The sequence below is a fragment of the Populus trichocarpa genome, chromosome 13 (genome assembly GCF_000002775.5).
Source record: "Populus trichocarpa isolate Nisqually-1 chromosome 13, P.trichocarpa_v4.1, whole genome shotgun sequence".
Lineage (NCBI taxonomy): Eukaryota > Viridiplantae > Streptophyta > Magnoliopsida > Malpighiales > Salicaceae > Populus > Populus trichocarpa.
Window position 1 is genome coordinate 1,175,603 of NC_037297.2, and position 12,698 is coordinate 1,188,300.

Consider the following 12,698-nt stretch of genomic DNA (forward strand, 5'->3'; position numbering starts at 1 on the left):
AAACTACGCTATTTTGAATTTTTTTAAAATAGGAATTGATCCGGCCGATTTGGTTAAAACCCGGAACCCGAACCTTGGACCGGACCAAGTTTAAAAACTATAGTAGCAAGAGAGAATTTTAGTGATGGTAGAAGAATATGAATGGTTCGTATAGTTTTAGCATGCATAAATTAGCCCAAGAATTCCAAACAATCAAAAACCACACAAAAAAATAAAATAAAATAAACTCTCGCGTTACATGTGAAATCTTGAGGATAATTTTCATTAACAAGCTTCACATGAAAGATAAAAGCAAGAGCATAAGAAATGCATCTTCCGAGCATATTCTGTTAGCCCGACGAATTTGATTGGCCTTGAGAAACTCCCGTGCAAATTGCATTTGTCCTCCACAGGGTTTTATTAGCATCAGCCATAATAAAAAAGATTTGGGTAGATTTGAGGGAGAGGAAGGGCCTATTCTTCACAGCAAAATCCATGTTCAAAATTGTAGCAGCTCACGAAAGCAACAATTTCTGTGGATAATAATAGCTCAAGTATTGAAGCTTAAAATTACTATAACAAAAGAATGTTGGCCAATTTTGTTGGCAAATAATGAATTCTATACTTCAAGCAGTAACAGTTTTTTTACTTCCAATACAAACCCTGTAAAAATCTGAAGACATAAAAATATATAATGACCATATGAAACTGCAAACTACAGGTTGTATTCCTTCAAAAACCCGGAAGGGGTTTCACGGTGACCAACAATAACTCGATATCTTTCTTCCCGTTGCGAAAAGAAAATATATGATAGGTAGTGGATCAATGAGAAACAAATCTAAGCAATCACTACTTAACGAGGATTCGACAAAAATTTAGGCATCGTCTCCTTTCTGGCCGCCAGGCGTTCCAGCAAGCCAGCCCCACACACCACCTGATCCCTGCCTATGATTTGCATCTAAGGCCTGTTCAGAGGCAGCCTTCTGTCGTTGCAGGAGTTCAAGTTCTTTTTGCAGAGTCTCCATTGTTTGAAGCTTTTGTCGTAGTTCCGCAACATCAACCTGTTAGCTCAAGGAGTGATTAACTCGCATAAAACTATTTGATATGGAGAAAGAACTGGTGCTATTTTGGGAGATTTTGCTCATTACTATACCTGTACATAGGAGGCGGGTGGAGATTTTCATTTTTTTTCTCTTTCTTTCTTTTTGCAGGGTGGGGAGAGGTGAGAGTAAAAGAAGCTAGAGGCTTTCAATTAACATAAATCACCTTACTTCTTGTAGCAACGAGTTAGAATATTTTATCTGGAAATTCTTCAATCTATTTTTTTCTACTTTAGTTGTGACAAACCAAACAGAGTTTCTTTTCCCTGATATGTAGACATAAGATCATAGTATCCGTATCTTCATTTCTAGGTTGGGTTATTGAACTAGTGACAATTTATGGCTTTAACCAAAAAATAAAAATAAACTTCAAAGTAGCCAGCATGCTAATATGAGAAATCAACAGAAAAAGATTGTTCTTCATGGAAGTTCCAAGCATCATCAAATAATTGCACCCGCTCAACAACCATGAATGGGTAAAAAGAATATTAAGAGAAAGTAACTAGGAAATACCTCTAGTTTGAAACATCTTGACTGCTCAGCAGCAAGTTGACCACGTACAGATTGGAGCTCCTACGATGCCAATAAAACAAAATTAAAGGGAATTTGATGGAAAGAAAGGGCATCTTATGAGCTAAAAGAAATTTGACAAGGGGAAAACTATCATAGGGTATATTTTGAGATAGCATGCACCTCTTGTACAACGTACATCAGAAGATGTGCTCAAAAGACAACTAAACCTGTATGTCAAGTGATTACCTTGTAAAGGTCAGTGTTACGAGTCTCGGCATCAGCTAACTCTTGCTTTAAATGGAGAGTCTGCAACTTCTCCTTGCTAAGTGAAGAATCCAGTTCTTCTCTCTCAGCCTTTAAAGTGGCTATAAGACTAGTTCCCTCACCTCTAGATTTCTGCATGGAATTCAAAATCTCAAGGGTGAATCCAAGACAACAATACAGCGAAAGAATGTGAATTTCTACATATTCTGTCCAGAAGGAACCCGTTTTGAAATTTTCCATACCCAGGACTCTCGGTCAATGTTATCCATAACAATTTCCCTGATTTTGCCTTCTTGCCCCACTTCCAACTCAGAGTCCACATCTCTGGTGGGGTTTGTGACATTATGGACAGCAGAAACACTGTCTGGCACAGGGGTCTCTGTTATTTTCGATTGCAAGGTTGATTTGTGGCTTGGTTTTAGAACATTGACCTGACAACAGAACAAAATCAGAAAGGGGAGAAGGAGCAAAGGAGGGTGAACCTACAAGAAAGTAAGTTAAAATTGGTACTAACTTCATTGCTGTAATGCCCATTATATCCTCCAAAAGATACAAGAACATCTTCACCATTATAAGAGCTCAAGACTAAACTCAAACCCTGCAATAAAAGACAGTCAGACTGATTCTAATATGGATTCCTGCAGAAAAAAATCAGACAGTCAAAGAAAACCAAGACTATCTTCAACAGCATGTCACCCTCTCTGTAGTTATGATGGAATTGATAAGACCAATTCTAGGCTAACTATGAATACTTGAGAAAGAAAACAACATCAAATAATAAAAATTTACAATAATAATAGTAGCTTGATAATTTCAAACTCGATTACAAAGGCAGAAATAAACTCAACAGTTTAGATGCATTTAAACCACATTCCTTCCCAGTTGCCTTAATTACATCACAGCACCGCGATATCTACAGCACTCAGGTACATATTCTTTGATTGGTCATAACAACTGAACTGTTGATAATTTATAAATGCTGCTCCTTATTAAAACTCTATTCAGATTAAAAAAATCCAGAGCAAAAATGTTAAAATTTCAAGATGCCTGGTCAAACTTTTGCACTCCACATAGATTTTGATAGTTGCAATAAAATTTACACAGCTCAAGGAATAGTACAACTTTCCAATAAAATTACGTGCGGCTTAATAAAGTTCACAATTATGTTAAGTATAATACCTCACTGGCAAGAGGAACACGCCCTTGAACAGAAGTTACGACAGACCAGACAAGTGTAGACATGTTCAGGACTGCAGTTTCAGAGACCCCTACACAAAGTTGACAGAAAGGAATATATGAGAAGTTTATGAAGCCGGAGAAGAATTTAAATCAAATTAAGAATCCTGCCTAATTTTTTCCAATTAAAACTATTTGACTAATTGAATGGAAAAACTCATTCTTACCGGAACCAATACATAGGTTGGTCACTTTAAGTCATTTTTCACTAAAATAAACAAGGAATTTCCAGGCAAAAATATTTCCCTTTTTTCTTTCTGTTTGCAAGTTTACTTTGTTAGGTTTAATGGAAAATATAAATGGATTTTGTAGGTAATGCTAAATGCATAAGCTCCAAGTTGTAAAATATATACCAGACTTGTTGTCGCCACCACCAACGATAAACCAATTCTCACCAACTGTTACACCTGCATGTCCAGCCCGGGGAGTTGGTATCTCACCCTGTTGTGTGGGTCTAGTCCATTCCATCTAAAAATCCATGAACATGGAAGATATTACTAACAGTCCTATTGTGCAAGAACAAAAAACATTGAGATTAGTTATCTTACAGTTTGCAAATCAAGCACATGCAGATCATTGAAACAAGTAGCATGCGAGCCTCCACCAAAAATAAGAAGGTAACGCTCAGCATGTACTGCAGCTGCGTGATCAGATCTTGGAGAAGGAGGCACACCACTGTAAAATTGTAAAAATAAGTCAATCCTCGACCACAAATGCTCAAATCTCAGAAATTGGACATGAGCTAGAAACATGAGATATTGTCGTGGTCAGTAATGAAAATCATAAGTGGCTCAAAGTGGCATTGTATCTACGGGTGCTAAAATGGAGAGAATTCAAATTTTTCATATATAGTTCTTGATATCTTTGGAGGTAAGAAACAAACATCAAATTGCTCTAATTCCTGGCAAACTGAGAGATTGTCAATTAACAAACAGCTATTAAATCCTCCATATTCCACAACCATAAAAAATGACCAATAAGATAAATAGATAAACAAAGAGGCTAGCTTCTAAATTGCAAGAATTGATCTTACACGGCATCAATTTCATCCCAGGTCATGGTTTCTAGGTCAAGAATATGCAGATCATTCAAGAGAGATCTCTTTGCATCTTGTCCACCAAAAATCACTAAGCTTGTCCCAACAAGGGTGACTGATTGACCACCACGTGAGACCTGCAATGCATAAAATATATAACAGTTTATACATTGTATAAGTAATCGATATCATTAAAGAGTCAGGATGGAACACCATTGAGCACAAGCATTCCTTTCTTTGTGCTGGGACTCAGCAGACTCCTGCTTTGAATGTTAAATAATACAGTGATTAAGTACTTCTGTTTTGTAGGAAATGCAGTAGATGCGAGAGAGAGAAAAGTACATACCGGTCCTTTCCCATAAGTCTTTAAGGTTGACCAAGTACAAGATTGAAGATGAAATACCTTGACTGTAAAAGAAAATAAATCAACTATGAAAGCAATGTGGGTTTAAATCACAAAACCACATTAATGATAATATATTATATACTCTGGATAGTTTCAGAAGGATCCTTTGTATGTCCAGCAACTGATAGAAGCTTATTCTCCCATGGTATCTGCAGAAACAGAATATACATTGTCCTATTCATCAAAATGTGAGGATATCCAATACCACTGCACGCTTGTCTGCAGATAGATCAGCATGGATTTGCAAGAAACTTGATTTAGAAATTGCATGAAAGGAAATTTGGTTTTATACTAACCAAGGAATGGCCAGCACAGGGAGTTAATTTAGCTGGAGACTGTCCCTCCTGTGACTCATTCTCAACCTTAAAATTGACCTTTGACCAGGCCCAGCTTCTCAAATCCAGCACCTGCATTGTGCAACGAGTTTTGAGAAAGGATTGTAAAAAGTTACAATAACATAGCTGATAGCCATTTTCAACGGTTATCAATTAAACGTAAAAGAAAAATACAAATATAGTATACCATATAAGAGACAAAAAAAAATAGTTTAAAAAACACAGGGCCATGAAATTTGATATTTAGAATGTTCCAGAAAAAAATTGAATTCCACGTACACAGAAACAATAAATATTTTCGGTATTAGTTCAGTTCCATTTTCCAAACTAACATTCCCATCTATGGTTTGCTTACATGAAGATCATTGAGATAGCGGCCATTGTGATTTCCCCCATATACATACATCTTATCTTGAACAATTGCTGCTCCATGCTGAAAAATAAGAAAGATTTCATTCAGAAAATGATAGGAAAGCAGTGAAAATAAGAATAAACAAAAGAAAAAAAGGAATGAGTGCAATTGAAATTTTAAAAGGTAGTTGTACCTCATATCGGGCTTTTGGGGATTGGCCAGTTATTGAAGGTGCAATCCATTGATCATAGACAGCAACTGTACCGACATCTTCTGAGACAACATCTTTATCCTGTGTTTCTACAAGAGTCCCATTCTCAGTAGAAATGGTCTTTGTCTCTGGGAAAGAGTTCCCATTCTTGATGATAGGCTCATCTTTTGAGTAATGCTACAGCAAGCAATATTTAGTGAGTACAAGATTTGGGGAGAAGAAATTAATGAGAAAAAATGCAGAACCAGGGGACAATTATCACATTCAAGGCCATGATGAGCATTGTCTCCTTCAGTTCTTTCTCTCTCCCATTTTGGATTTAAAGTAGAATTGAGGAAAAAGAAAGTTTCCTGAACAAACAAATGCAACTCACTTGAAACTATCACACACATACACATACAAGCAAGAGATGCATGAACAAGCCTCTGCCTACAAACAAGACATAAGTGTACACTTTCATTGGATCTGTTCAAGTAAAAGTGTACTTAAGTGAGTGCAGAGGTGGAATTAGTTATGCAATTTGAAAGTTGTTGAGTGGAGGTGCTTGTGGTACATGATGACATTGAGGTAGCGGAGCAGCAGCAATAGATTATGGTGCAGGATGGCTTGGATAGAGGTAGGTGGTGGTACATAATGACAGCAGCTGTAATGATGCTTCAGATGGCTAGTTGGTTGTTGCATCAACATTTTCCTTTCAAATAACCAATTTTTTTAGGATGTTCAAAATTCCACTTATTTTATCCTTTGCTTCATTTCTGTTTCCTTAAAGAATCATTGATGACGCGTTCGAGGGACACAAATTAATTGCCAAGCAATACTTTATCATGCTAAACTTGAATTCGGAAACCTTAAATAGATCACCACTAAAGTCCTAAAAGGTGTCACTTATGTCATGTGACACTGGTATCGTATGCGAATTCCACAGAAATAATTCACATTGTGCAGCAAAGGCCATGCACACACCAAACTAAACAACAGATCCTTTGGGACTATTAACAAAGACATTAGTTCAGATATATACTTTGATATTATGTTACCAGCAAAAAACATCAATGTCACTAAAACCATATAGAAATAATTCATTGTTCGAAGATAAAATATGCAGCATGGAAGAAATGAAAATAAACTCCACCCTGTAATTCTTAATGGACTCACATTCACATGTGTGTCTACAACAGACTCTGAGATTTCTGAAATAGAGTTAGATGCTCTATAGTACCAACTTGGATCATCTTCCTGCCCAAGAGAATAAAAAATAATAATAATTAACTCAACTTCAAAATCATTCATGAGACATGAACCTGAAATCCCATTGCAATTACCTCCAATATTTTCACAAAGAGACGCATTGCTTCTGTAGAGGCCATATTTCCAAGCCCCTGCCAGCTGCACAAATAAAAAATTAGAAGAGCGGTTCCATCCATTCATTTAAACAGATTTATTATAATAAAAAGAGAATACATAACTAGCAACTGAGTAATAAAATGAAGACAGTGCACTATCTATATCATCCAACGGCATTGCTTCTGGGATTCTGGAAGCTTCTTGCTTGAAACAAGAAAATGAAAAGAAACCAATCTAGACACATATACAAACATGTATACACAAAACAAAACAAACCAAAACAATATTGCCCGGTTCTCCATATCACATGTTTGCAACAAGCATATATACTATAATAGCATCCTACCCCGCATGGTGGATCAATCACATAGGAGTTCAGGAACTGAACACTATCCTCCTCATTATGCAATAAACCAAAAACGTTCCTCTACATTCCACCTAAGTTCTAAATCTATCCTGATCTCCACCAACACAGTCAGATTCTCCGTGTTACAAGTTGCTTTATCCTAACAAGTTTCATTCCCAATTTCTTCACATCATTTGCTCCAAGTTCACAAAACTTCATATTTCATCAATGATGCACCTATGCTGGATTAAATACATAGACAATCACATGAGAGAAGGATCGAAAAGAAAAGGTAAGGCCGATGATAACCAAACAAACCTTTTCCATTTGCTTTGTTCCACAGCCTTCCAACTGCTAGGTTTCGGCACATTACACGGTCCAACTGTCGCCTGCAATCACATTCCAAAGAAAAACAAATTCACTAACATATTTACACTGTCTCGATCCGCTTGACAGTCATAGTCATCATAAGAAAAATTGCAGTACAAAATTAGCATGGCAAAAATACAGTATCGACTTAAATCACCTTCAATAATTTCAAACTCACGCTAGATCCACCAAAATTACACACACAAAACGCACAACATCTCCAAAGACAGAAAAATTAGCACTAGAAAACTCATAAATCGCATAAAAACAAGTCAAGCACACAAATTATAATGCAAAATTGTGCCTAACAATTAATAAAAATAATAGAAAATGAAATTAAAATTGGCGCCAGAACAATGCAGCCACGAATCAGAGAGAATAATATGGTGAATTCAATTCAATTAGAAAGAAAGGCATTGGATCGGGGAATGGAAATGGAGAATTGGAGAGGGAACCTGTTGGTAGAGAGCGTAGAGGAGCAAAGCGGTGTCGTTTTGGAATTTAGAAGAGACGGTACTGGTGGAATTGTGAGATCCATCAAATCCAGCGTATGCTGCAGCTGCATAGAATCGCTCGGGGTATGCGGGGCCAGAGCTTGCCCTCGCCATCGCCATTTCTTACGATAATTACTCTCTGCGTGTGTGTGTTGTTGTAAAATTTGAATTTATTTTGAGTGAGATTGGAAGGGAATGAATGAATGAGAGAAATATTAAGAAAGGAGGAAAAAAAAATGTTTGGGATCGGTTTTGGAGGGGGAGTGCTTGTAGTCAGTGTTTTGAAACCCGGACCGGCCCGGCGGGTTGACCTGGGCCTGAGACCGGTCCGGGTCTAAGCAAAAACCCGTTTGAGAGTTGGCCCGGTGAAACCCGGTCGACCCGGAGGGTCGACCCGGAACCCGGGCGACCCGGGCAAACCCGGCTGAGACCCGACCTCCTTTTTTTATATATACAAAGACGTCAAACGACGAAGATGAACGATGCATAATTGTTGCAATTGCAAACAGAGATAAAACCTAATTAAGGAAAAACAATTTCAATCGTGAAGAGCAGAGGAGCAGAAGACTCTTGATCACTGTTTCAAATCTGCAAATAAAGTTAGATTCTTGTTTCTCTTCACGAATCTTCTTCTTTCACTCTCTCTTTTCTTTATTCTTTGCCTTTTTTTTAACTTGCAGTTCTTGATCTGGCATCAATTTGCAGTTCTTGATCTCTGCAACGATTCATTCACAGTTCACACCCACGGGTATGTTTCTCTGTTCTTTTCTTGATCTCTGCCTCATTTTTCTTGATTCAACAAGCACGTTCTTTTCTTGATCTCTTTTCTTCGAATAAGGTTGATTTACTGACTAATTTGCTTGTGAATGATTCTAGCAGAATGTTTAACTGTTGATTGATGTCTATCATGGGAATTAACTTTTCACTCTTTCACTTGTTAATACTGATCTTGATTATGTGGTGAACGACAAGGTGCATGTCTCTTAATTTGGCTGTTAAGTATGCTGATGTTATTCACTCTGTTATCTTGCAGGTTAGTTTTGTCGATGGATTGTGTTATTTGGTTGTTTGGTATTTATTGATTTATTTGGTTCTGTAATTTTGTTTGATCTGTGATGCCAATAAAGGCTACTAGTTTTGACTATCTTGTGTATTTTTCTCTGATGCTGATTGATCAAAAGTTTGATTTATGTTGAATTCCAAATCCAAGTTTCTTAATCGCCAAAGAAGCTTTCGAGGTCTGTTTTCCGTTCCTTTGGGTTTTTCTTTATTATAATTCCTTTTTGCTGCTCTTCTGTTTATGGGTTAAAACTGATTTTTGCTATTTTTTTTTGGGTTTTGTAGATATTCAGAGTGCCATTTCGAAAATAAATCCTGAGCTTTTAAAATCCGTGATTGCCTCTGGTTTTGCTGCCAACAAGACTACTCCGGAAAATGGCAATCAGTTCTCAAACAAGTCATTTGATTTATGTTGAATTTTCTGATAAGATCTTTCGGGTTTGAATTTTTTTTTAAGGCAATTGTAGGACTTTGCAGTTAACTATAGTTTAAAGAGCTGTTGGATATTTCATTTTAAAGGCTGTTTTCACAGTTTCAATGCCTGGTTGCTGCAGAATCTAATTGATCTGTGTTTCGTATTGTATGATGCGCAGAATTTAGAACGTAATAAGTTGATGAATGGTGCAATTAGTACCTTGCCTCCCAGCTAAATGAAATGAAACAAATCAACGTTCTTTGAGTGTGTGCATGTATAATCAACCATATTTTTGTGAAAATAATTAGGATGCCAGTACTAGATGTTTCATGTTATTCTTTGAATTTGCGTTGTAATAATGTTGTAATTTACTTAGATCACTCTATTTCAGTGTTAAAGGCAATACCTTGATGTAAACATATTGCTCTTATCCAGGATGATTTCTTACCAAGAACAGCTACTCCATTAGTAAGTTGATGTAAACATTGTTGCAATAACTTTTTTTTTTGGATTGACCCGGGTCAACCCATCTGACCCGTGACCCGATCATTAGACCGGGTCAACGACCGGGTCGGGTTTCAAAACTATGCTTGTAGTGTAAGAGGCATGTTTGGTGGGGTTTTGTAATAATTTGGTTTTATTTTTTTATCTTGTTTTGGATTACCTGGTGTGCTTTTTTATTATTATTATTGTTTCGAGTATAGTTGTAAAATTCAGCCACAATCTACCTAAGATCCAGCTAAACCCTTTGAATCAATCTGGATTCAAGAAAGATTAAAAAAAAAACTCAGTTGATCTTAAAAACTCAAATCAACCTACTATTTAGGTCAATTCATGCTTGATTATGTCAAAATTTAATCATTAACTTGTTAATTTTTAAAAAATATGTATTAAAATAATATTGTTTTAATTTTTTTTGAAAAAAAATTGGAGTCGACCTTTCGAATTATAATCCAAACCTTATCCTGGATTAAGTTTCACAACTATAGTTTTTAGAGATTGTTTTTCTATTTTTTTTAAGAAAAACGCACTTTGTCTTAACTAAATATATCGGTCACGATCTATATTTGCTCGTAGAATCTTAATCACTTTCCTTTTATCAAAATGGGTGTAATTGTTTAAGTTATCTAACCAATAATTACAAATATCAATCTTCTTAATAATTTTAAACAAGATTAATATTTATATTATTTAATATATTTAAATAAAAAAAACTCATATAGAATGTGAATTAACATTAACATTCTTTCACCTAACTCACATGACACTTCATCATATAAGTTGAGGAATTCAAGACCGAATATGGCCAAAAACAATTACTTGAATCGAAGGACAATACATGAATTATAATTGTTTTGTTAATGCAAAAATCACATTTCCTTCCACTTATAATGCATGATCTCATAGTTTAAAACTTTATGTGGTAATTCATTTTAGGTCTAAATGTCCCAATGGACGTCTTAGAAACAAAAACTATAAATGCACACATTAAATTGACAATTAACTAGTATTGTAAAATAAGAAATCAATAACCACATGTACTCGGCGAATCTCATACTCTCAGTGTGTTTTGAAAACACTTCTTGATCCTTGTTTTTTTATCAAACATGCAAGTATATATATCAATATGTTTATTGTGGCTTCCAATTTTATTGTTCTTTGAAAAGAAAATGGTTGTCGAGTTATTATAGTAAATCACCAATGGCTTTGCTATAGAATTTATAACTTGGAGCTATGTGGTGAATTTTTTAATCATTTTACATGTGAAGTTCCTTCAAATCATGCAGTATATTATGCTTTTATTATGGATGATGCAACTATCATATATTTGGTACTCTTCTATGATATTGCACCATTAGCTAGCATAAAGACATAGCCTAAAGTGGATTTTCTAAAATCTTGATATCTAAAAAAATTTGAATTTGAATATTCAACTACTTCTAGATTGTCACCATGCTTATAAGAAAGCATATAATTCTTGGTTCCTTATAGATATCTCATAACCTCTTTAGTGACTTTCTAATGATTAATCCTTAGATTACTTTAATATTTACCAAGAATTCATACTGTAAATGCTATGTCAAACCTTGTATAAACCTGAACATGTATCAAACTACTAACTGCAATTGCAAAATGAATCTTTTTCAATTCTTTCATTTTTAAAGTATTTTTCGAACATTGACTTAAAATTGAATGTCATTCCTCAAAATAGGCATTGCATTTGCTTTACATTCACCCATCCTGAATTTCTCTAGAATTCTTTTAATGTAGGCTTTATGAGACAATCCTAATGTTCCTTAAGACCTGTCTCTGTAAATCTCGATGTCAATAACATAAAAGGCTTCACCCAAATCCTTTATTTCAAAGTTCTTTGAAATAGATTGCTAAGTGTCATATAGCATATCCCTATCATTGGTTTATTAGTTGCAAGTAGGATATCATCAACATACAAGACTAAGAGAATGAACTTACTCCCATTAACCTTGAGGTGTATACATTCATAATGTTGTCCATGAAACCATAAAAACTAATAACATCATGAAGCTTTAAATACCATTGATTGGAGGCTTGTTTTAGTCCATATATAGACTTGTTTAACTTGGAAAGTAATTGATTACTTTGATCATAACAAAATCCCTTTAGTTGTTTCATGTACACCTCTTCTTTAAGATCACCATTTAAAAAGATTGTTTTTATATCCATTTGATTTAACCTTATATCAAAATGAGCTGCTAATGTGATTATAATTTTGGATGAATCTTTTTTAGAAACCAGGGAATAAGTATCATGGCAATTAATGACTTATTTATGTGAAACCCTTGGTTATCAATTTGGCATTATGCTTCCCAATATTATGATTTGAGTATAATTTGGTTTTATATACCCATTTACAACCTACAGCTTTAACTCCCTCCAATAACTTGACAATTTCCCAAACTTGATTTTTAGCCATAGAGTCCATTTCTTCTTTCACCGTATTATGCCAAATTTTTTAGTCTTCCTCACTTATGGATTGTGAATATGATCATCCTCAAGTCTAATATCAAATTCAAATTCCAATATGTATACACTATAATCATTATAAATGATAAATCTTATTTTCCTTAAAGATCTCCTAACACCTTCAGTCTTACTCATACCTGACATATTTTGTACTTTAGATTTCATGACAATTCATTCTTCTTGTAGTGGTGGTTCTTGAATTGATTATTCCTTTAAGATATTATGTTGATTTTTTT

General features: G+C 35.1%; 1 protein-coding gene across 1 annotated transcript; it reads right to left on the reverse strand.

Annotated features, from left to right (window-relative positions):
• Positions 1 to 509: 509 nt before the first annotated feature.
• Positions 510 to 8,250, reverse strand: LOC7481745 (acyl-CoA-binding domain-containing protein 4). Its single transcript, XM_006375687.3, has 18 exons — positions 7,947 to 8,250; positions 7,441 to 7,511; positions 6,755 to 6,818; positions 6,588 to 6,668; positions 5,415 to 5,609; positions 5,225 to 5,302; positions 4,831 to 4,941; positions 4,617 to 4,683; positions 4,475 to 4,536; positions 4,126 to 4,265; positions 3,641 to 3,767; positions 3,446 to 3,560; positions 3,036 to 3,124; positions 2,371 to 2,454; positions 2,099 to 2,287; positions 1,839 to 1,988; positions 1,593 to 1,652; positions 510 to 1,040 (listed from the first exon to the last, which is right to left on the reverse strand). Exons 1-18 carry the CDS (start codon positions 8,103 to 8,105, stop codon positions 855 to 857), a joined length of 2,028 nt encoding a protein of 675 aa, XP_006375749.1. The 5' UTR covers positions 8,106 to 8,250; the 3' UTR covers positions 510 to 854.
• Between the last annotated feature and the right edge of the window lie 4,448 nt (positions 8,251 to 12,698).

Coding starts and splice junctions, on each gene's coding strand:
- LOC7481745 (XM_006375687.3), bottom strand. CDS start 8,105: ATGGCGATGGCGAGGGCAAGCTCTGGCCCCGCATACCCCGAGCGATTC. Junction 3,125..3,445: donor TGGTGGCGACAACAAGTCTG/GTATATATTTTA, acceptor AACTTTGTGTAG/GGGTCTCTGAAACTGCAGTC. Junction 1,989..2,098: donor ACATTGACCGAGAGTCCTGG/GTATGGAAAATT, acceptor AATTCCATGCAG/AAATCTAGAGGTGAGGGAAC.